The sequence below is a fragment of the Sphaeramia orbicularis genome, chromosome 14, assembly GCF_902148855.1.
Source record: "Sphaeramia orbicularis chromosome 14, fSphaOr1.1, whole genome shotgun sequence".
Classification (NCBI taxonomy): domain Eukaryota; kingdom Metazoa; phylum Chordata; class Actinopteri; order Kurtiformes; family Apogonidae; genus Sphaeramia; species Sphaeramia orbicularis.
In genome coordinates, this window is record NC_043970.1 from 36,918,775 (window position 1) to 36,944,688 (window position 25,914).

Below are 25,914 nucleotides of genomic sequence, written 5' to 3' on the forward strand. Positions count from 1 at the left end.
TTACATGTGTTTTTTTTTTTTGCTGTCTCTTTCTGGTTGTGCTGCCGTTTGACCAGATCCTGCCCGAGTGGTAAACATGCCATCAGTCATCTATGTGGCCATCGGTCTGCCCGGCTTCATCCGCTGTCCTGTTGATGCCAACCCCCCTGTAACTCTGGTTAAGTGGAAGAAAGATGGCCTCCCCCTTAGGATAGATAAGGTGAGCTGGGTCGTAGCCGCCGCTTTGGTTCCACTCACTTAACTCGTCTCAGAATGGAAATCAGAGTGCACCCTCTCCAGCTTCAGCACAGTCCTTCACCTTCAGCTCAGAGAAAACACCCAGACATTCTTTTTTTTTTTTAGCAACTGTGAAGTTATAAACTATGTTTGCAGGCTTACATCCAAAAGGTATTTCACTGCAGATGATGAATGTATGCATATAAATACATTCAAATTGCATACATTAAAATTTCTAATATATTCTTACGTAGCTCAAAAAGTGTAAATTATATTATATTTTGGATTACATTATTACTTAGAACTGTAGCAAACACATATTATTGTTGAATGTAATAGTGTGAATGAATGTGGAATTTACACCTAAAATGGACTGAACCACAAGTCTCTGAATGTTTATTCATGCCCTGTCTACACCAACACAGATATTTTTATAAATGTTTTTTTTTTGTGACCACACAGCCTTTGTTTTACAAAATATCTCTGCCCACACGTCAGTGCAAAAACAACTGTAAACTGGAACAAACACTCGGAAAAACCATTCTGACAGACTTTAAACCATGGATGTAAGACACACAGAGGATATTTTGCTTTTTTAAATGGAATTATGCATTTTCAAACATTTCCCTGTGGTCTACATAAACTGTAAATGTTATGCTTGGGTCTGAATTCTTCATTAATTCAACTCCACAGGTCCATCTTCAACAATATTTCTGAGTAATGACACCAGAAAGGTCATTTTGAGCACTGGCCCTTTAAATGCAAATGAGCCACTTCACACCCCACCCCCTCCAGGTTGTTGACTGTGCTTCTCTGTCTCGTTCAGCCACTTGTGTTTGTTAATACAACCAACAACTGAACATTTTAGGTAATCGGCTCAAAGTTTGGACATATTTTCAGTATGGACTACAACCGCTGTTGCTGACAAACAATCATGTCGTACTCTGAGAAATTTTTGTTGGAACTCTTGACCTTATATGTGCAAATGTCGTGATGTAACTAGTTATAGACGTAACAAATTAAGAAGGAATTAAAACAGGTTGTAGAAATCCACTTGATTTTTGCCAAAATGAGTATAAAGATAGTTTTGCAGCACCTGGAGGGTTCAAATTCAAACTTTATGGACTATTAGGGTCCAAATACACAAATAAATGAACCAAAGACTAATAAACGTGGGTTTAGCAAAATATGACCCCTTTAATCTATCGTGAAGTTGAGCAGCAACAATGGGTCAAAGTTATTAACGAAAGTTACCTTAAGATTTTATTTAGGTTGTAGATTTCATAACAACAGGTCGAGTCCATCTCCAAATGTGTACATGTACCTTGATCTACTGTTGGTCAGACACTAACTTGTACACCTATGTATGACCTGTATTTGATGTTGCATGTGCAGGGTCTTAACAAATATGCAACAGTTACACACAGGTTTGGATGTAGAACCATTGTTTTTTTTATCTCAGTTTTCCGTCCACACAGATACACAAAACCTAAAACACTGTACATGTGTGGACAAAGACGAGTCCAAATGTAGATAAAGGTGTCTGTTTTGCAAATTATCAACTTTAGTGTAGACCGGCCATAGACCTGCTGTAGAGATGTCAATTATAAGTAAATGTAAAAGCAAAACACTGTGATGTAGAGCTGCATGTGATGATTACAGTCATCATCAGTTCATCTGTTGACTATTTTCTTGATTAATCGAGTTACTGTTTGTTTAATAAAATATCACAAAAAGGTCAAACTAGTGTTTCCCAAAGACCAATGTGGCATCGTCAAATGTTTTGTTTGGGTTGGAAATCAATAATAATCAGTGTTATTCATTTTAATATCACACAAAAGGAAATAAAATATTTGATAATTAGCTGGAAGCAGAATATACCCTATTTTTAATTAAAAATTTACACAAACTGATTGTCACGAATCAAAATAGTTGTTGTTTAATGAAATATTCAACAAATGACCAATTAACTGATCAGTTGTTGCAACTTGACTGTGATGTTTTGTTTGACAAAAAGAATGAAGACCAGTTTTTCCTGCTTGTTTGTTTTCCACTGTATCCATTTCAAGTGAAAATCAGTAAAGAAAGTTGAAACTAACATTGATTTGCACTTCCACAGTTATCTACTTAATATAACTAAACAAAGTAATTGATCAACTAATTCTCTGAAATGTATATATAATTGAAAGAGTGAATGATAGGGACTTTAATTTGAGAGATTGCTTAAAAGGATTGGTTTACGAAGAATGTAACAGTAGTCTCTTTTCCATTCAACATCTGCACAAAACTTTATCGATATTTACTAAATGTTGATAAAACAGAAGTGCATGATGTCAGTTTATTTATTATCACAAGATGACATGAGAAGTCATTCCATAAACATGGCGACTAACGTAAATATGGTGTTGATTTCCAGATATATTAATTATTATTATATATTACCCCTCTATCTCGTACCAAATTAAAAAAATGATTGGGTTTTCCAGTGTGTCCATACATACCGCGACATGTTTCTTCTTCTTCTTCGCTTGTTGTAATGTACTGTACGTCAACATCCACTTTTTTAATTTACCTGACTCTAGTTGCGAAAAAAGGTCTTTCCATTGCGCCATGCCCGAAAAATCACCTCTTGCCAGTGCAAAAACTTTAAATAGAAAAATGAGACTTTTGTTGAAATTGTCGTTTTTCCATTAGGTAAATTTTTAATGCGCAAGTTATAGTTGCGCAATTTGAGGGTCAATGGAAAAGTGACTAGTGTAACAAAATACATTTCAAAGTAGTGCATCCCCAAAATTAATTATAAATCATATCTGTTAGTTTTCTGTGATGATACTAATTTCCGTTATAAATGTGACTCAGTACCCTGGTTGGAGCCAAATGGACGATGGGAGCATCCGTGTGGCAGAGGTGACGGAGGACTCTCTCGGCACCTACACCTGCATGCCTTACAATGCCCTGGGTACTATGGGATGGTCCCCTCCCGCTCCCCTGGTGCTAAAGGTACAACCATCGTAACCGCATCCACGACTTATCGAAGTGGACGGTGGCATCAGCTGAGTTTTGACTTTTGCTGCTTTTTTGTTTTCTCCATGGGCAGGACCCTCCCAAATTCTCAGTGGTTCCTGGAGGGGAGTACAGGCAGGAGGCTGGGAGAGAACTGGTCATCCCCTGTGAGGCGGAGGGAGACCCCTTCCCCAACATCACATGGAGGAAGGTGAGAATCCGAATGAACCCACTCTTCCCTCTTCATCTGAGTGTGACATGTGATTAGGAGACTCTTCTGTGTGTTTGTCATCAGTGTTTTATGTTATATTTTCTGAATTGTGAGCCTGAAGTGGGTACTTAAATGTTCATTACACCAACTACTATATGTCATTTTAGCCTTTTTAATCACATTTTAATGATGCCTATAAAATATGCAATCAAGTGATCGCACTAGACTCTCTGAATTGTTTGCTTCATTCCGTCTTTAATTTTAATTGGAATTAGCTATTTTTATGTGTCCCGTTATAAAAAAAACAGCATTAGTTGTTTAAAATAAAGACTGATCTGCGTTACATATCCTCTTGAAACGCAGGAAAGTAAAAGTTTTGGCTTTTTTGCGTTACGTAATTGTTATTTGATTGGAAACAGCATAATATAATGTTTTTTTCCAGATATTTCTTTATAATTTATGGAATGTCCTTTACAGGAGACAGCGTGAAACTCACATCCCCTACAGAGGATTGAAATGCAGGATATATTAACCTATAAAGACCCAGTGCTACTTTGGTGTCAGTTTCCAAATGAATTTTTCTCTATATTTAACCTTTCTTAAGTGATTTATCACCATTTATTGTGATATTATCCTCTTTATTTTGCATATTTTCAGTGTAAATCATGTATTTTCCTGTATTTAAATTCACTGATCATGTAGCTGTTCAATAAAGTTCAGAGTAGATTTAAAATTTGTTCTATCAAAATAGAGAAAACTGAAGAAAAGGTGAGTTTTTCTGTAAAATCTATCATTAACAGAACATAAAACAAGTGTCTCCATCCACTGTCATTGATCCAACTCCATGGGTTTTTACTGGTGAATCAATGTCATAGAACAGGGGTGTCAAACTCATTATAGTTCAGGGGCCACATTTAGCAAAATTTAATCTGAAGTGGGCCAGACCAGTAAAATGATAACATAAAAATATATAAATAATGCCAACTCCAAACTTTCCTCTATGTTTTAGTGTGAAAAAAGTAAGATTACATTATGAAAATGTTCACATTTACAAACTATCCTTCAAAACCATGTGAATAACATGAACAAACTGAATAAATAAGTACAATTTTAGCAATATGAACATTTTAGCTATATGTTCAGCCCTGCGATGAACTGGCGACTTGTCCAGGGTGTACCCCGCCTTCGCCCCTATGTAGCTGGGATAGGCTCCAAGTGACCCCCGTGACCCTAGTGAGGATAAAGCGGGTTCAGAAAATGAATGAATGAATGAATTTTAGCAATATTATGCTTCAGTTTATCATTTACAGACATAATATTGTTAAAATTACACTTACATCTCTTAAGACATTTCAGGCAGTTCATATTTGTTCAGCTTATTCACAGTTTTTGAAGAAAAATTTGGAGTTGTGAGTATTTATAGGTTATCACCATCGTATTTTACTGATCCGACCCACTTTAGATCATATCGGTCTGAATGTTGAAACTGAACTAAAATGATTGTTAATATCTTCGTGTAATTTTTGCATTTCACATACTGATCCAAAGGGCCGGACTCAACCCTTTGGTGGGCCGGATTTGGTCCCCAGCCGCATGTTTGACACCTGTGTTGTAGAAGATGACAGTGTTTCCATGTTCACTACAGAGCCTCTGAAAAGATGATAAACTGTATTTTACACCAATTATTTACATGTATTGCTATGAATAGTAGATCAGCAGGTATTAAATATTTTAGATTTGTAGATGGTTTTGTTCGTCAGTGGCTGTTTGGGTCTTTATGGGTTAAAACAATACAGGGTGTGCATAAAGTCTATTTATAATTTAACAAATTATCACAAAAGCAAATGAATAGATAAATCTGTGGAGATTATGAGATAAAAAAAAACAGATATTGTAGTTTTTTTGGGTTTTTTTTGCCTCATTTCATCCACCTCTATATGGGCACCATTAGTTGGAAGAACCACATCCAGACGGTACTGGATTTCTTGCCATGTTGGCTGTAGCATAGCCTCATCAATGGTGTCATTGGCATCAGTGATCTTTTGCTTCAGGTCGCTGATGTCCCGTATCTTTGTTCAATTCACGATATCTTTAACATAACCTCATAGGAAGAAATCCAGGGGAGTGATATCTGGTGAACGAGGTGTCCTTCCAATCCACCGGTCTGGAAATGTTTGATTTAGGAACCCGCTAACATGCAGTCCCCAATATGGTGGTGCAACATTTACCTGGAAAATGATGGTTGGTTGAAGGTCATCCAGTTGTGTAGCCACATATTTAGTCAAAAGGTCAAGGTAAACATTTGTAGGAATTGATCTCTCATTGAAGAAAAATGGACCAATGATTTGATGGTACATGATTAAAACTTTTAACAACCACAGAGTACATAGAACAAATCAAAACATATCTCATCAGTTACTTTTCTGATACATTTTTTAAATTGTAAAAAGACTTTCTGGACACCCTGTATAATGATAGAGGACATTAGTAGTGCCAGGTTAAGTGTCTGATAGATGTTTATGTTGTTCTACTTTATTTTTCACGGTCTGCAGGTAGGGAAGCCAAGTAAAAGCAAGCACAATGTTCTGCCCCGAGGCAACTTACAGTTCAAGTCACTCACAAAGGAGGACCACGGGGAGTGGGAGTGTGTCGCCACCAACGTTGCCACGAGCATCACTGCCAGCACGCACGTCCAAGTCATAGGTATCCACATATTTGCTTTACATCTCTATCTCCATCTACACTACAAACAAAAAGTTAAGGGTATTTTTAATTTTTGGGCTATTTTTTTCAGTTGGAATTCTTGCACAGCGCTTTTTACTTTTTTGTGTGTGAATTGAATTGAAACACATTTTTTAACGACCAGACAGTTTTATTTACAAATGGCAAAAATGACACAAAAAAAAAGAAATATCCTTAACTTTTCTACTGTCAATGTTGAAAGTAAATGAAACTCTCTTTTATGGGTCTGGGAGGATCCTCATCCTCTTATGGCTCCGATCCTTCTAAACCATTTCAATTCTAAATCTAAGCTGGGACTTTTTATGTAATTACCTTTTGGAAGTTTAACAGAAAAATAAATCCTCTGGACTCTTAAGAATACATTATTCATGAAAACTGAAACGCTGCTTTGTTAATTTGCTTCTTACAGTATGATGTTGCACATGTTGCAGCTGTAGACAAAACTCATCCGTTGTTGCAGGACCTAACATTGTAGGGCTTAACGATAGAAATCTGTTAAATTAAAGTTACAGTTTTGGGGAAATTAGACGATTCTCACATGATTTCACAACTCCAGCTGTCTTCTTTACAGTATCTGGTGTGATGTGTGCTACAGGACTAGTTAACACATTTTCTCGTGACTCAAGAGCAACAGTTAATGGTGTTAATGCACCTTTAAACTCACTTTCCAACTGCTGCAAGAGAGGAGTGCGCTGTCCTTGGTGTATGAACGATACAACCTGACTGTCAGATAAACGCTTTACAACTCCAAAGACATTTTATTCCTCATCCACAGGTTTATTGACATCAAGAACGCTGAAACTGAAACATGCAATAGCCTAATTAATGCCTCACTTGTTTTTAACATTTACAGAAATACATCAAAAATATACTGATTCCATATTTTACACGAGTTAGGTCGCATTAGACTTGTTTTTACTGTTATAACTATTTAACTATGTATGTATTTTACTATTTATACTATGTTTTAGCTTTAAAATGTTATATATTGAATGGATGTTTAACATGAATAGAATAGAATAGAATAGAATAGAATAGAATAGAATAGAATAGAATAGAATAGAATAGAATAGAATAGAATTCCTTTATTGTCATTATACATATGTGCAACGAAATTAAACGAGACAATTCTTGTTGTGTGTAGTGCAAAACAGTTTAAAAGAAAAGAAAAAAGTGTCAGTACAGAATAAAAACAAGCATGTCAACCAACCAAGAAACAGTAGAGATAAATATATATTGCACTTTGTCCCTGGCTGGACACTAAGGATATATGTTAAATGTATATCCTTATTTGACGTATTGTTACTGTATGTTCAATGTTCAATTTTTTTGCTTGCATTATGCAAAAAATCTGACAATGGAACAAGTGAAAATTATCTTGGTAAGATTTCTTGAAATAAGATTTTCAAGATCTATCGTCTAAAAATAAGTTCTTATATCTCACTGAAAAGTTACTCTTTAGGTGATTGTCTTATTTTAAGTGTGATGAGATATTTTGACTAGAAATGAGAAAAATATGCTTGGTAAGATTTAGATTTTTGCAGTGAACATAAGATAGCAAACTATTACATGATCAAAAACAAATTAATTTTAGCAAAAAAAAAAGTCTCCCTTTTGAATGTCTGGGGTCGCCAGAAATTTGTGGTGTTAAAATGGGGTCACGAGCCAAACAAAGGTTGGGAACCAGTGTCTTAAAGTGACAACAACTGAAATGGATTTAAACTAGAAATTTTAGAAAACAGAAACTTTCAACATGTAAAATTTTAATCAAAGTATTTTTATTCAGTCTTTCAAACACACAAAAAGTAAGACAAACATGGAGACGTATAACAAAAATTATAAGACACCACAAAAAAGAAAAATAAATAAATAAATAAAATAAAGGGTTCCACTATGTAATTACCCAATCACTTTGTACACAGGTGCATTGCCAGCTGTTCTACATAAGAAATAAAAGGGTCCCATTCCACATTAAACTTTCCCATTGATCCATTCAATGTGTATCTAATCTTTTCAATCTTAAGGAAAAACATGACATCACATATCCATGTGCCAAAGGAGAAGGGTTTGTCATATCTCCAATTAAAAAGAATGAGTCACCATGCTAAAAGGGAGGAGTAGGTTATACTATTTAACTGTGGCCTTTGTAGAGGGAGATCATCTAATGGTACGCCAAAAAGTCTGATAAAAGGCCAGGGGTTAGACCTGACATACCTGAATACACTTCAAATATTGAAGACCAGAATGCAGTTAGATTTGAACATGACCAAAAAATCAACATACAAAATTAATTGCAACAAAAGAAGAGCCATGAAGAGTGAGAATAAATGAGCTAATCTTGGAAAAATCAAGTCTTTTTGTCTCTTGGCACACAACACAGTAATATTTGTATTTTATTTTGCACTGCCTGAAATTTATTTACACAAGAACTTTTAATAATCCTACTATATAATGCACATTCTGTGTCCATCCGATGTCCACTTGATGTGTGATTGATGTTGCAGCACGGGAGGGTGTTTGGGTACAATGCCGCTGTTGCACCACAGGAGGGCATTTTGGCACCACGGGTACAATGCCGCTAATAATAATAATAATAATAATAATAATAACAACAATAATAAGAATACACCAATTTTATATAGCGCTTTTCTAGGTACTCAAAGACGCTTTTACACATACATTCAACAAAAAATCGGTTTGTCTTAAGGTTCACTGTAAAACTGATAACAATAATAATGATAATAGTGTAACACGTTGTGATCAGATGATTATTATACCATTAAATCTACTGTAACCCACATTGATGACACTGACACCATTATATAAAGTTGTACATACAGCGTTTATTTCACTTTTATTGATGCTAAATGACTAATTTATCCTTCTAAAATCCCCTCTGTCACTTTTTTTCCTTCCTGCAGGCACAAGCCCTCACGCCCCCACCAACGTCCACGTGGTGGCATCCTCCACCTGGGCCAATGTGTCCTGGGAGGCGGGCTATGACGGAGGCTACCAGCAGACATTCTCAGTCTGGTATGGCCATGTGTGAGTCATCCCAGCATGCTTTGCTTTCTGCTTTTTCTTCTTCCGATACTTCTTCTGTTACTTCTAAAAATGTCTTTCCAGGGTTGTGTTCAGAACAGTTGTGAAAACGTAGAGATGGAAATACATGGAGATCCGATGTGAGTGCGTTTTCATCTCTAATCTTGGAGTTTGTGGAGCAACGCTTGAAAACGGTTGCAACTCAACTGAACATGACCCAAAAGTTCTCTGTCCTGCTGCTGCTGCTGCTTTGCTGCTGTTTAAGTGGGGAAAAGGCCTGGGTTGAAATGTTACGATCAGTGGAGATGTATTCAGACTCAACTAGGACACGTCAACATAATAAAATAAAAGTAAATACTATTTTAGGACTTGGTGAAGAAGTGTGAGGTGCCGTATCAACCGAGGTCTGATAAAGAACCATCTGCATTCTGATTGGTGTAGATGTTGATTTCAACCAGGACGAGATTATTCATTTCAATGAGTCTTTCCTGGTGAAATAAAGGTTAAATAAAAACATGGACAAACATTTGGTGGATGAAGACAAAGTTTGGCAAGACTACTAGACTATGCCTAGGGACACAGATGGAAATTAGCACTGTTGCTACATTCTGGCATATTTACAGCTGCAGTTGTTGTAGATGTTCATTAATATGCACTGTCCCTAATTAATAAATAAATAAATAAATAAGTAAATAAGTAAGTAAGTAAGTAAGTAAGTAAATAAATAAATATTTTAGTTCACTGTTGCCCATAAAGTTTGAAAAATTTTGTTTTCAGACACATTTTCCCTTCTTTTACACATCACCTTTGACCAGTTGCAAATTATTTGTTAATTTATTTATTTTGAACATGCAAAGAAACAAAATAAAACAAAATAAAGCAAAATAAGACAAAAACAAAATAACATTTAAATGAACAGAATCTATCTTCAAGTACGTGCAAGTCTGAATTTTGCATGGTCGAAAAAGGAGTAGGAAGAAGTATAAACTTATGCTGTTATGAAATGATACCATACTGAGTCCCAATAAAATCCAGTAACTGGGAGTAATCAGATAACTGTAGTAATTGAATATGATGTGTTTACATGCAGTTCAGAAATACGATTATCGAAAAACGCCAGCTCAGTCAATTATCAGATTTCTTTTAGAGTACATACATACGTCGTGATGGTAGACTCAAACTACCTATTATTATTATCTTGTACTCACGTTTGACTGTTACCTCTGTTTTCCACTTTTTTTTTTTTTTTTTTTTTTTTTTGCACATGCGCAGATGTGTAAAGAACGAAATCACTTAGATTAACAGTTCAACAGGTATACATGCATGAAGACATCAGAGTACTGGGGAGCAATCCAGATGTGTTAATCCCATTTCTCATAATCAGATTACTGCTGTTATGTGATGAAGTATATCAGATTATGCTGTTTATATGATCACTTGAATAATCTGATAACTCCAGAAATCAGGTATTGATTAAGTGATTAGTGTGTTAGTGTGCATTTACATGGGTAGTGTCACAATCGTTTCATGAGAAGTGGTGAAAATATTTGATTCCAACTTTATGGGCAAAAGTGTACGATGAAATATGATGTAATTAGTACTCTGTCTCAGGTTATTTTCAATATAAAGTCATGAAAAATGCTGATTAAAGTATACATGCAAATCTAATCTAATAGTTAAGATCTACACACATGAACTCTACGCATAAATTAGTGAAAACACGCTTAATATCCTGCTGTAACTTCAAATTTACAAGTAAAATCTAGCAGCAGTAGTAGTTTGAATGAAATATTTAATAGTACTTAACAATTGTGGTGTGTTAATGCAATAGACAGTAGAATGATTAATCAAGAGAAATTCATCAAAAAGCAAAAAAAAGAAACAATCTTCTCCCTTCTTCACAGGCCTTTTATTAAAGAGTTTCTTCTTTAACTTGTGAACCAAAAGTCGTGGTCAGAAGAAACACTACATCAATAATTTATCACTTATCCACTGGGATGTCTTGAGCTGATCCACCATGATCGGATCAACTGTAATGAGTGCCGTCGTAGCTGTTTTTATTTTACTCTTTGTGCTTTATTAAAGCAGTGATTGAACCACAGACTATCACAGACACAATCACAGACAGCGGCTTTAATTAAGAATATTCATAGTGACAGCAGCGGTGCTGAGTGATGTGAGAAGAACAGCTCTGGGAAATAATAACAAATAAAACACGACCATTTTATATCTATGTCTGTCACTTGCTGTCAGTTAAACAGAAGTATTTAAACTTAACTGCATTAGTTTAATACAAAGCATTAGTTCATGTTGTCAATAAATGGAAGCTGGTGAAATCCTGCCACAACAGACGGACAGTGACGTTCCTCTAATTGTAGATATTCTATAAAAAGCTCCCGTTTAAGGTTCGAACAAAGCTGTAAAGTGATGTTTTCTTCATGCAGATCTTTTCAGCTGTCAGCGCGCATCTACATTGGTTTAACTTCCTTAACTAACATTTAAATAGATGATGTATTTCAGTCTAAATGTGCACCATGCAGCTGTATGTGAATAAAAACCCTAACAAAGAAATTCTACAAGCACCAGATTGTCAATATAAGGCGACCAGAAACAAATAATGGCCGTCTGTGTGTGAGTTGCAGCTCTTGCATGTGTAATTTCATGCTTTATTTGTTGATCGGGGGCTTTTTACGCTCATTGTATGGCTAGCAAAAAAGTGCAAAGCTGACTGCAGCATGGGCTGATTACATCAAGTGGAAATCATGATGTGAATGGAGTGAAAGGTCAAAGATTCATGTTAGAAATGTATTAATGCTAAAATGAGGTCGTTTAGGGACCAGTGATGAAGTGTTGCCATACTCATATTACATGATGTTGCATTGTGCTGTGTAATGTGTTAAACTCTATGATGTTCTGATAAATAATGAAAGAAAAGACCAAGCTTTAGTTTGTATCGTCATGAGGGAAGCCTTAGTCTAAAAGAATCAAGTCACTGAAATCCATTATGCTCACAACCTCCTGAGTCACTTTTTAATGTTTCCCATCTCAACGCGGCGTCTGAACAGGCTGAAGAGGGAGCGTTTAGGTCCGCATGACTGGCTTTCCATACCCGTGCCTGGAGGCCATGACTGGATGGTGGTGCCCGGCCTGGAGCCAGAGACGACGTACCAGTTCAGCGTCCTGGCCCAGAACAAACTCGGCACAGGCCCCTTCAGCGAGGTTGTCACTGTGAACACACTAGGTGAGACACGCACACACACACACACACACACACATACATACACACACACGCACACACACATACACACACACACGTATGTTCAAGAAATCAAAGGCAAGGACCAAAACAAAAGACAAATGCATATCTGTAACTGGAGTAAAATTATGGAATTACCTTGACAAAGAATTAAAAACATGCACATCATTCACCACATTTGAAAGGATGTTTAAAACTAAGGTATTCAATAAATATAAACTATTAGGATAAAGTAAGCTAATTATCAGTATGAAGATTTTGCTCAGATTACATTATTCATTTTATTATACTATTGTTTAACCCTAAGGGGTCTGAGATTATTTTGGCCATTTTTGAGTGCTTTTGATTTTGCCTTTATATGTTATATAAAGAAATGTGTACTATACCAATGTTTGGTATCTTTTTTTTTCAGCACAACTTCATCTATCTCATCTGCGTATTATTTTTTCACTTTAACCTACTCAACAGAGAAGTCCAAAAAACACACAAAAAATATGAAATCCGATTTGAAAAATGCATATAATTTATTGCATAAATAACACAAAGATGCTTAATGAACTTTTTCAATGACTTTAAAAGTGAATATTGGTTCCAAATATTAGGTATATAAAATTAAATTTGTAATAAATTAAGACTATACTCAAATATTTGACATAAAAGCATATCTTTACATAAGCATTTTCTCCGGTTTTCTCAGTCACCCCACCCCTTCTGCTCCTTCCGATCTTTCCGGTATCCACGTCTGGTTCTGGTGGGGGTCATCCTCACCCTTACCCGTAATGTTAATGCAGTCTGTGGATTAGAATCCGCAGATTTGGCCAGTGTTTTTTTCCGTTTTGAAAAAGGACAAAAAATTATGTAGATATGGTCAGAAATATAACCCCCCCCCCCCGCCTCAGTTTCAGACCTTTATTCACGTTTGTTTGCTCCGGTTTCAAACCATCATATGTCCGGTTGTATTTGCTCTATCAACATCAAATAAAAAGTGGGAGAGTGTTTCAAGTCCACACTTTCGAATGTAATTGTCCCCAGTGGTCTATGTGACCGACTTCCGACGCTACGACGTGTTGAAAATGTCATGTGATTGAGTCACAGGGCCATGACTATGGACCCCTAAAGGTTAAAACTGTGCCATTTTGTTATCTTGTTTTGTTTCTGCAACTTTCCTTCTTGTAAGTAGGGTAGGCATTAATAAGCTGTTGCTGCAGCCTATGCCTTTTCACCCATGTTTGGTATAGAGATCTGAACTGTTTGTATGTATATGTCAGGGTAGAGACTGCGATCTGGTAGGATCGGCGATTCTACCAGTAGAGACTCCAATCGTAGTCTCTACCAGTAGAAACTCCGATCAGAGTCTCTACTGGTAGAAACTCCGATCCGAACCCTAACCCTAACCCTAACCCTAACCCCTAACCCTAACCCTAACCCTAACCCTAACCCTAACCCTAACCCTTCTACTGGCAGGATCGGAGTTTCTACCAGTAGAAACTCTGATCGGAGTCTCTACTGGTAGAATCGCCGATCCTACCAGATCGCAGTCTCTACCCATACATATATATCATGTTCTGTAAAATGGACAAAGAAATTACTACTACTACTACAACTACATACACACACACACACACATACACACACACACACACACACACACACACACCCAGTCAACCAGAATGGGGGGATCAGTAAGAAAAAAACAGACTCTGGTGGAGGCAACCGAAGCAACCAGAAAACCTATTATTAATAAAATGAAAATGTCAAGGCTTTTTGGTCCTTCTTTGTCTATAGATAAATATAATAATAATAATAATAATAAAAATGATAATAACAGACAGTACAAAGAGCTTCACAACACGAAAGGAAAAGATTAGCAGTAAAAGTAAGTACTGAAGTGACATTTTGGCCGATAGTTGATGCAGATACTGATGTTATTCTCAGCAACTTTTTTTTGTTTGTTTTTTTTATTAATACTCTTTCAAAGAAATTGTCATTAAAAATATGAACAAGTTCATAGCTTAAAGTATTTCAGCCTGTCTTGACATTATCAATAAATGAACACAGAATCAAACATGCACATTTATGAAAAAAAAAAAACCAAAACACTTTATTATAACAACCGTAATTATCAGACGTTGCCATCTGTGAAAAGATATCTGATATGACAAGGCTGATATCAGTAAATATCACCAGTACTGATGCCTGGTTACTACATAGGTGGATCCCAAGATACATTGCATCAAAAACATGCACAGTTAAAACAAAATAATAACAGCAAAAATGACTCTACAAACACTCAGAAATGTTACATATATGCAAGGAAATTGAAAACAGATTAAGAAACAGGTTTATTTTAAGACAGAGCAATAAAAGTGAGTTTTTAAACAAGAAAAAAGAAAAATGTAGTTTAGTTTTATTTCGAGCACGCAAAATCATCAGATAACAAAGAACAATACGACACGGACAAACGAAATTACCTGCACTCGAAAAGGAGTGGGAAGAAGTATAACTTATAGACTCCCACTCCCTTTTTCACAAACTCATAATTAAATTGATGCTGCATCCATTGCTTTGTTAACACACTTTCTTTTTTTTTCATTTTTGCAGTAACACAAAATATCCATGCAAACCGCTCACTATAAGCTTTTTTTAGTCACCTCATACACAATCAGACTTGTATAATCAACCTTTTTTTTAAAAATATAAACTATAATATGTACATGCACTTTAATATTTAGTATTACTAAATGTGATAATATCTCCTAATCATGATAGTCTGTGTTAATTAAACTGAATCGACTTGAGTAAAAAAATTGATGAGTAAAATGTTAAAATAAACGCTGAAATGAATTCTTAACTGGTGAAGAGAGGCCAGGGCTGGGGTGATAATGTTCATCAATCGTAGATGTTGCAGAGGCGTTGTGAACTAAGCACAGGGGATACAAATAAGAAGTTGAAATAATCTAATCCAGATGTGATAGATGTTCAGTATCACTCTCACCTTAGCAAATACCTGAAAATACTTTGACACATAAATAGATTGTGCAAAATAAAACATGACTTGAATATTGTTGTTACAGCAACAGAGAAGTAATTTTAGAAAGTACTGTTGTGTTTCACACCTTGGATCCAAACAACACCTTTAACCTGAATGTTGTGATGTTTCACAGCCTAAAGAATTCACAACCTTTAGCGTTAGACATGATTATTCTCATGTTTGACATTTTTTTATCTTTAGCATACAAATAATTATCATGTGTAGAAGAGTTTCCACAAGTCAGTAAAAACTGACTTTAGGATAAAAATGCATTAAAAGAAAGAAAAGAAAAAACAAAAAATGCATTGAAAGAATCATTTTGACAGGTTTATAAATGGGTTTGATAATGAACTTAATAAGGATAATAAGAGTAAAAGATACATGCAGTTTTTTGCAGGAGTTTAACGCACTAATGCTGTGTCAAAGTACTGCGCTGTGAAAAAAACATACACGTATACATAAATAGTGCTTTTATATTTTTATATCCGTACCTTTCTAAAATTCTTTTATGTACAACACTGCTGCTGTTTTATCGTTGCACTTCTTGAAACCAAGGCAACAAAATCTCGTTTCCATGACTACTGTATAGTGCAAGTTTGAATGACAAAGTCCAAGTTACAAAAAGTTCAGCCTGACTTTTAATTATGTTTGTCAGAAAAATGTGAAAAAAGTACAAAATGAAACCATCTTTGCAGCCAGGAGCTCACTGATGAAGGCATGTTTTTAATGACAGATGTCACTTTTGTGAACGTTGCTTTTTCTTACAAACAGTGGTGCGCAAAATTATTAGAACATTCGACTTGTGTAAGAGGTATCATTGTGTTTTTTTGTTTTAATTGTCCATTAAAGTACCCATAAAATAAAATGAAATACCTACAAAGTCATCATTATGCTATATACACTGTAGAATAGATCCATCATAAGGAGGTTTAGGTCATTTTATAAAAACACAAGCTCAGCCTATTTCACTGTCACAATCATGTTTGTTCATGGAAGGATCCAGATATCTTGTGTGATTATTTTCAGGTGTGATTGTGGTTAAACTGATCGTGAGTCTTATGACACAATGATGTGATTCTGTTGAATGGACAAGGTCTATCCTGATAAAAATAGTAGGACTCACGTCATCTGATATTTATTGAGCTCAGTGCAAATATTTAAGATAAGATAAAATATACTTTATTGATTCCCCAAGGGAGAAATTCAAATGTACAGCAGCACAAGACAATAAACAGTCACGGAAAAAATTATTAGACCACCCCTTGTTTTCTTCAATTTCTTGTTCATTTTAATGCCTGGTACAACTAAAGGTACATTTGCTTGGACAAATATAATGATAACAACAAAAATAGCGCTTAAGAGTTTAATTTCAGAGCTGATATCTATCCATTTTCTGTAGTTTTCTTGATAATAACCAAAATCACTTAAGTTCTTACATCAATAGCTATGGCATTGTACTGCCAAAAATAGTGCTTTTAGGCATTCCATGTTTTCTTTTCTGTCTGTTTTAGTCGCATGATACACACAGGAGTTAGTACTTGATTGCATAACCATTGTTTTTAATGACTTTTGATGGTCTAATAATTTTTTCCATGACTGTACATCAAATACAGGGGAAAAATAAAAGGATAAAAATATAAACATTTGTTGAGCAAATCTGTATATTTCATGAATATTATGAAATGAATCATGTTTTGGAGGCAAAAAAGGTCAATATTTTAACAACTGTCTGGTGTTGTAGTTGTTTTGGCCGCTATTACAGGGTGGGGAAGCAAAATTTACAATGAACATTTAGTTGTTTTTTCTCAGCAGGCACTACGTCAATTGTTTTGAAACCAAACATATATTGATGTCATAATCATACCTAACACTATTATCCATACCTTTTCAGAAACTTTTGCCCATATGAGTAATCAGGAAAGCAAACGTCAAAGAGTGTGTGATTTGCTGAATGCACTCGTCACACCAAAGGAGATTTCAAAAATAGTTGGAGTGTCCATAAAGAATGTAAAGAAGAGAATGACTATGAGCAAAACTATTACGAGAAAGTCTGGAAGATACTATTAAAGAAGAATGGGAGAAGTTGTCACCCGAATATTTGAGGAACACTTGCGCAAGTTTCAGGAGGCGTGTGAAGGCAGTTATTGAGAAAAAAGGAGGACACATAGAAAAAAAACATTTTCTATTATGTAAATTTTCTTGTGGTAAATAAATTCTCATGACTTTCAATAAACTAATTGGTCATACACTGCCTTTCAATCCCTGCCTCAAAATATTGTAAATTTTGCTTCCCCACCCTGTATAGGTAAATATTCAAGTTCAGCAAGATCAGACTCAAGAACAGCACATTTACGTGCAAGAAAATGCTCAAATTAGGAATGCTGGTTACAAAAGGCGTCAAGAGTTCTATAGGATAACTCCTGAAATTACAGCTAAATATGTGTCCAGAGTTCAACCTTGTTGGAGAGAATGTGGAGATGTCAGTGTAAATCACGTACATGTCTTTTGGCTATGTCCTAAACTTGCATCATTTTGTGATAATGTATATTCAACAATTGGTAAGATATTGGGTTATGCAATCCCTAAAGCATGTTTGGTGATGTATTTCAGATATATTATTGGTAATGATGTCATAAAAAATGGTAGATATTTGTTTAAAATACTATTAGCAGCCTGTAAAAAGGCTATGACCAAAAAATGCCGCAGGTTAGAACCACCTACAACTAACGACTGGCTACAAATTGTGAATGGAATATTTGAGATGGAGATTCTGACCCATAGATTAAGGACTGAAGAAGAGCAGTGTCATGATAAATGGAAGAAATGGACAATTTTCATTTTAACACCACATTACTAAAACCATTTGTTAGTCACCAAGGTTTTTTATTGTCAGTGTATCCCAAATGTCCCTCATGCTTGTATTGTACAGAAATCAAACAATAAAAATAAAGCAACAAAAAAAAACAGAGTTGGATGGGAATTTAGAAAAACATCTGAAGTTGCTTTAATTATGATCTCAAATATCTTAGAATATCTTTAATTTAATTTAACTTGGAATCTGCAGAATCATAGGACAGTGAATGAGTCTGGATCCTAAAGCATGTTGATAGACCAAACAGAAGTCAATGTGTGAATAAATTATCAGATTATTTTAGATTTTATACATCGTCTCAAAATAGAAATGCATCATAACACATGCAGTTAAAAAGTATGTCTTTTCAATGCAGCATCTCCCAAATAAAACTTACATACGAGGCAGAAAACAACTACTTTTTGGAAACTAAATGTGAGTTTTGCTTGAGTCAGTGAGCATTGTATCGTTCCTCACAGCAGTAATGAAGTGAGGCAAAAGAGGCTCCTATTAACTGTAAATGAAGCTGTCACAGATTATTACTTAAAAATAAGTGACGTGCTGAAAATTGGGATAACTATTCATGCTGCATCACCTTTTGTGTCAGTCGAGGAGCAGAGACAAAGAAGGCAAAGATTTGGCTCGGAGGCTGCTTGTGCTTTTTTTTTTTTTTCTCCTTCTAAAACCTTTTTAACAAAGTCATTTGCAAATTATATATATACCGTATCATGCTTTTGCCGCTTAAAGCTTTTGCAGAATCCTATCAAAAGAAAGAAATGGCTTGTGTTATTTGTTTTTCATGGGGGATAACCACTTGTATATATCTATTTAAAGACTCATATCTGCAGAATCCAGTCAAAATAGCTGTAGAAGGAAACCAAGACATGAATATAAGGGTTTAAGGAATCAGAGGCAAGTGTGATTTGGTACATATGGTCATTTGCATCGAATCAGAGTCTAGTTATGATACATGTCAGAGTTTAACCCATAAAGACCCAGTGGTACTTTTGTGGCAGTTCCCAAATGATTTTTTCTTCTATATTTAACTTCTCTTAAAGCTATACCTACCGATGTGGCACTTCTCACAGCACTTAGTAAAAGTTTGAACATGAACAACCCACCTCCCTCCAAAGCCCCACCCACTTCCATCTGCCTGAGCTCTGAGGCTCCTCCTCCTCTCTGCTCCTCTCATCTGATGCGCGATGGAAACGGAGGAGGAAGCAGAGGTGGAGGTCCGATCCGTTTTGGCGTGTCCGCGGACTCCTCCCTCAGTAATCAGATGCATCATCCACCTGCCGCGGGCCCGCGGCTCCTGTTCCATCAGTAGACCTGGTCTGTGCAGTACTGGGTCAGTGTCTTCACTGCAGTGCCCAGGGGACGCGCACTGTGAACGCGCGGCCTCCGCGAATTTTCCGTGGACATTTGAAGTTTCATAGTCCATACAATTATCATCCTACATCATCTTACATTGTGTGACACCATGTAATTATACCTGTATGAGTCCCACCGTCATAAAAGCTGAGCTTTATGCAGACCTGTTCAGTCCAGTACAGCTGACTTCCAGACTTTTATCTCCATCCTTCATTCATCAGACTCCCGTTTGTGCCCCTCAGTTGTTGTTTCTGTTCATAAATCCGTTTTTTCCCTTCCACATGTGCATGTCAGTTCTATCCAAACACATCCTAGACAGTAGGCTGTGGTCAGTGACAGGAGAAGCAGCGCCAGTGAAGCGTCAGATTCAGAGGGACACATATCGGATGTGAGACGGCGATAATGGATCGGATGCTGGACGGCCATAATGGATGATTGACAGGAGGGTCAGTCAGGTTCGGCCAATTATTTTATTCGGACCGACTAAAATGATTGGTCAGACTTTTATTAGAAATATATAAGAATTAAACATTTTTGAGTTGCAATACCTGGTGGATTTCTTTTACATTTTAGTTTGACACACACTTATTAGGAGCATTTTAAGATGACAAAAGAAAAGTGTAAAAATGCCACATCATACGGTATAGCTTTAAATGATTTATCACCATTTATTGTAATATTATGCTCTCTATTAGAAGTTTTTTCAGTGTAAATCATGTATTTTTTTTTTTATTTAATTGGCTAATCAAAGCTCAGAGTAAATTCAAAGCTTATTAAGAGAAAAAAAATGAGGAAAAAGGTACATTTTCAGCAAAAATATCATTGAGTAAACATAAAAACAAGTATCTCCATCCACTGGTATTGATCCATCTCCATGGGTTTTACTGGTGAATCATTGTTGTAGAAGATGACAGTGTTTCCGCGTTCACTACAGAGCCTCTGAACGTCCAAATGGGTCATATCTGATGACCATAAAAAGATGACAAACTGTATTTTACACCAATTATTTACATGTATTGGTAGAATTAATGGATCAGCAGGTATTAAACATTTTAGATCAGTAGATGGTTTTGGTCGGTGGTATGTGTTTGGGTCTGTATGGGTTAAAGTCTGATTCAGTAAAATGTAGCCGGAGGATTCTCTTTGTATAACTGTGACATTCATATTTTATTTATTTTATTTATCCAGGATAGTCCCAGTGAGACGTTACTTCTCCTGGTCTAAACAGCAGCACCAACAGTTTCACATAAAATACACTAAATATATAAAACATAAGACAGATGGCGAACGAAGAACAAAAAGACAGGTAGTATTAATATTTCAAAGCTCTCAGCAGTAGGGGTCAGTCTGGAACCAGAACACACTTAGGACCAAAGCCACCAATGAATCAACACTATGTACCCACAGACTGTATCGCTCACTGAATAAAGTATGAAGCTCAGTTTACACACATCTGTATTATGGTATCATCACGTTTTCTTCTTCAAATTAAAACTCAGACTCTTATTTTGACAGTCGTTCTTAATAACACTGTCTTCTAATCTTCACGTGCTGCATCAGCTGATAGTTTACATTATAGCTCTGTTAGCTTAGCTCTGTTTTAACACAGAAATCAGACACATTAAAACCACAAATCACCTCTGTTTTCTGTATGATTTGTGTTGTCAATAGCTGAATTAAAGATCTGTTTGAAATTGTCCAAACACGGTCAGAACTGTCACAATTTAGTCTGAATCGTCTATCAACAAACAGCAACTTAGCAAAGAAAATATCACAACTTTATACCTTCATAAACCTCATAATCAAACTCACCAGTGTAGAAGAAATGCTGCCATTTCAGCATCAAACTCCATTCTTTTCATTGAGGTGGTGAAAACAGTGGCTTCTATTTTTATCACTTCTTTTCTTTGACTCTAAAAGTTGTTTCCAGTGGTTCTCATCATATTTGGTCACTTTCTGATGCTTTGGCCCCATGGTGTTAGTTTTCCTCACCATGGGAGACCGGCAGAGTGACTCACTACTCCCTCTAGTGGTCACATAAATCCCCCGACCCTTAGCCAGAAATAAATTCAGTTCATATCGCTACCCAAGTTCAAAGCTCTTTATTCGAAACACTAATGATTTCAGGTCATTTTTAAATATTCTACAGAAGTGCTACAGTTAGCTCCTGTAAGGATGAAGCTGCATTAAAGGGGTCATATTTTGCTAAACCCACTTTTATTAGTCTTTGGTTCATTTATTTGTGTATTTGGGGACCTTAACAGTTCAAAAAGTTTGAATTTAAACCCTCCAGGTGCTGCTAAGCTATCTTTATATTCATTTTGGCAAAAATTGAGTGGATTTCTACAACCTGTTTCAATTCCTTCTTAATTTGTTCCGTTTTATAACTAGTTAAATCATGACATTTTGCATATATAAGGTCAAGACTTCTGACAAACATTTCTCAGAGTACGCCATAATTGTTTGTCAGCCGCAGTGGTTGTCGTCCATACTGAAAATGTGTCCAAACTTCGAGCCGATTGCCTAAAATGTTCAGCTGTTGGTTGTATTAACAAACTCAGGTTCTTGAACGGGACAGATGGTCAACAACCTGGAGGGGATGGGGCATGAAGTGGGTCATTTGCATTTAAAGGGCCAGCGCTCAAAACGACCTTTCTCCTGTCATTAGTCAAAAATAGGGTTGAAGATGGACCTGTGGAGTTTACGGTAATTAACCCTTAGGGGTCTGAGTCTATTTTGGCCATTTTTCAGAACTTTTGATTTTGCCTTTATATATTATATAAAGAAATGTTTACTATACCCATGTTTGGTATCTTTTTTTGTCAGCACAACTTCATCTATCTCATCTGCTTATTATTTTTCCACTTTAGCCTACTATATCAACATAAAAGGACAAAATACACACAAAAATAAAAAATCTGATTTTGAATAATTGATATGATTTATTGCATAAACAACACGAAGATGCTTAACAAACCTTTTCAAAGACTTTAAAAGTGAATATTCGTTCCACATAGTAGGTATATAAAATCAAAATTGCAATCAAATAAAACTATACTCAAATATTTGACATAAAAGCATATCTTTACATCTGCGTTTTCTCAACCCCCTGGTCCTCCCGGTTTCCACATCTGGTTCAGGTGGGGGTCATTCTCAGCCTTACCTGTAATGCTAATGCAGTCTGTGGATTAGAGTCTGCAGATTCAGACATTTTTCTTCCATTTTGAAAAAGGACAAAAATGATGACGATATGGTAAGAAATATAACACCCCCCACCTCATTTCCATACTTTTACTCATGCTTGTTTGCTCTGGAGTCAAAACATCATATCATCGGTATTTGCTCTATCAACATCAAATAAAAGGTGGGAGAGTGTTTCAATGCTGCACTTTCGAATGCCATTGTCCCCAGTGGTCTATGTGACCAACTTCCGACACTACGAAGTGTTGTAAATGTCATGTGATTCAATCACATGGCCGTGACCATGGACCCCTATGGGTTAATGAAGAATTCAGACCCAAGGATTGCATTTACAGTTAATGTAGACAACAGGGAAATGTTTTAAAATGCATAATTCTATTTAAAAAAGCAGAATATCACTCCTCTAATATAAGTAACATCATTGAAATATAATACACATAAAATGAGTGCTGCTCATAAACTTTCTCCTGTGTCTTTCCTCCAGTATTTCCTATAAGTACCCCTGAACCATTGGTGCTGCTTACCCCACCACGGTGCCTCACAGCCAATCGCACGCAGCAGGGAGTTCTGCTCACCTGGATCCCACCTGCCAATCACACAGCACCTATCCAGCATTATGTCATGGAGTTTCGACTGGGGGAGCGATGGGAGGTTTTGGACGACAGCATTCCTGCCGGAGAGACAGAGCTGCTCGCCAGAGACCTCATCCCGGTAAAAGATGGGACGTGGGCTGTAGAATGTAGACAGTATTATACACTATTTACCCAGGCTTAAAGATGTGTCTCAGAGGCAGTGGAGAGTTAACGCTTCTAATTAATTAGCAAAAAATGAGGACATTTAGTGCTGTAGACAGCCATTAATTTCGGTACGAATCAACACTGTGAGCTTGTTGATACAGTTACTGAAACGCGGGAGTCAGGTATGAAGTAATGTCTCATAATTCTTTTCATTTTCCAGGGACAGAAGTTGCAAATTAGTTAAATGCTATATATTTTTTGTGCATAATGTCCGATGTTCTATATGTCCACTATGTTTCACTGCATTGTCCAAGATAAATAAATGGGTAAATAAAAATAAATCAACTTTAAGCTACGTCCAGAGCAAAAACTTACAATTAAATGAACTGAAATTTGCATCTACGTACAGTAGATGTTGATCTGCAATGATCTTCCAGTCCCTAAGGAACCAAAGTTTAATTTTTAGAGGTGAATAGTCTTTAGGCAATTCAACATTTTTCTGCCACTTTTGACATTTTATATTTTGCGCAAGAGGCAATTTTCAGCAGCATTTCATATTATCCTTTCTTATTCATAGGTCTTTTTGAAGAAGCATCTAGTGGTCATCAACAGTATTACAACTTTAAGGTCCACTGTGGCTTGATTTTTGAGCTCAGGTTCTTCCGTCTTGATCCCCAAAAATTTTCACTCTTTACTTAAATCTTACCAGAGAACTTGTCTTTTACAGGATTTTAATAAAATACAGTATGAGTTAAGATTTTTAAAAAAGATGAAAAATGGCCTCAAATATATGCATAAGATGTAATTTTGCGGAGTGTTAAAGCTCACCAAGAGGCTTCAAAGGGGAAAAAAACTGGTCCATTTCTAACTTTAGCAAAGCAATTTAACATAAGGCGTAAAGATGTTAGTTCCGTGTTTCTTCCTCTGTTCTTATTCATATCTGTTCTGTTTTCTCAATGTTTCCTCCAGTAGGTTCTTAAAATAGTAAGACTGTAGAGCACATGTATTTCGTGCTTTGTCAACATTTTTAACTTAATTAGCTTCTTGCAATCACAAATTAGGTAAAAAAAAAAAAAAAGAAAGAAACATATCCACCTTGGTTGTCATAGTAACAGTGCAGGTATGTGTTCGAGGATAAGGTTCACTTTCTGGCTGTTTCTGTGGGTGCTGCTGTGGCAGTGGAAGTCCTACTGTTGCTCTAAAGCCTTTGTAGATGTAGGTGTCCTGTTGTATTTTAACTCTTTATACTTGTGTTTCTTTAACTTTTTTTTGTGTATTGTAGTTTGCCTATGTTCCAGAGAAAATTACAACTGAAAAAGAAAATAAAATCAAGCAGAGCGTGAATATGACGGGGCAATTTTTTTTTTTTTCCTTTTGCCTTTTTCGCTCTGGCAAATGGAAATCTATATGTGTTTACTTATTCATGAGTTTTGACACAATAGCTCTTTCTCTGAATCTCACCCCTTTGCTCGTGTTGGCTAATTTTTCTGCCGTGACATGTTTTAGTTCCTTTCTTTAATGTAACCACCACTTTCAGCTCAATGCAGATGCTTTTATCTCTGCTTTCACTGCACAGCGAACGCCCACTCACACTTCTCTCCTGCTCTCTCTCAACATACACTACACCTAGCTTGTATAACTTTTCCACTGTGAATTTGTGTATCTGTATCTGAGATAATTGGACTAGTATGGATTCTCAGTTTGTTCCCATATGTACGTGTGTGTTTGTTTTGTCAGTTGTCAGCGCTTGAGTCATCGCTCAGCAGTCAAGGACACGGTGTATCTCTCAATATAAGTTCAACTTGCAGTGTTTGTTTCAATAATAATGCCAGTCTTCTGCTATTCTGAACTAACCACTATATTTGTTCCAGTTTCAGAGCTGCAGTTCTGTGTCTGACCCTCTTATTTGCCTTTATTTTACTTATTCATGCAGATTTTTACAGTTGCAATTTCTATTCCCTGTATGGAATAGTGCAAATAATATATATATATATATTTATTTTATGTTAATTAGCAGTAACATTTGTGTTATAGTTATATTATATTATATATATTGTATTGTAGCTAACTACAGAAACATCCCCAGTGCTAAGCTAACACTAAGCAGTTCCAAAGGTACATGTATTATGTCTCCACCGAGACAAAGAAGAGCAAAAATAAAGGTTGCATTTTGACGCAGTGACTATGACTTTTGTCTTACTATTGCTGTTGTCTGATAATGGCTTCATTTTATATGAATGAAGCTTCTGTTAT

The 25,914-nt window shown here is 36.0% G+C and overlaps 1 protein-coding gene across 2 annotated transcripts in view; it reads left to right on the forward strand.

The window, feature by feature from the left end:
• The window catches only part of igsf9bb (immunoglobulin superfamily, member 9Bb), a 206,006-nt gene that overhangs the window by 147,190 nt on the left and 32,902 nt on the right, over positions 1-25,914 (forward strand). For both annotated transcript variants that reach the window (XM_030154685.1, XM_030154686.1), the window contains exons 8-14: positions 57-199; positions 3,076-3,216; positions 3,314-3,430; positions 5,983-6,133; positions 9,094-9,217; positions 12,280-12,455; positions 23,409-23,635. In XM_030154685.1, the coding sequence (XP_030010545.1) occupies positions 57-199; positions 3,076-3,216; positions 3,314-3,430; positions 5,983-6,133; positions 9,094-9,217; positions 12,280-12,455; positions 23,409-23,635 (1,079 nt within the window). The remainder of the gene's footprint in view (positions 1-56; positions 200-3,075; positions 3,217-3,313; positions 3,431-5,982; positions 6,134-9,093; positions 9,218-12,279; positions 12,456-23,408; positions 23,636-25,914) is intronic.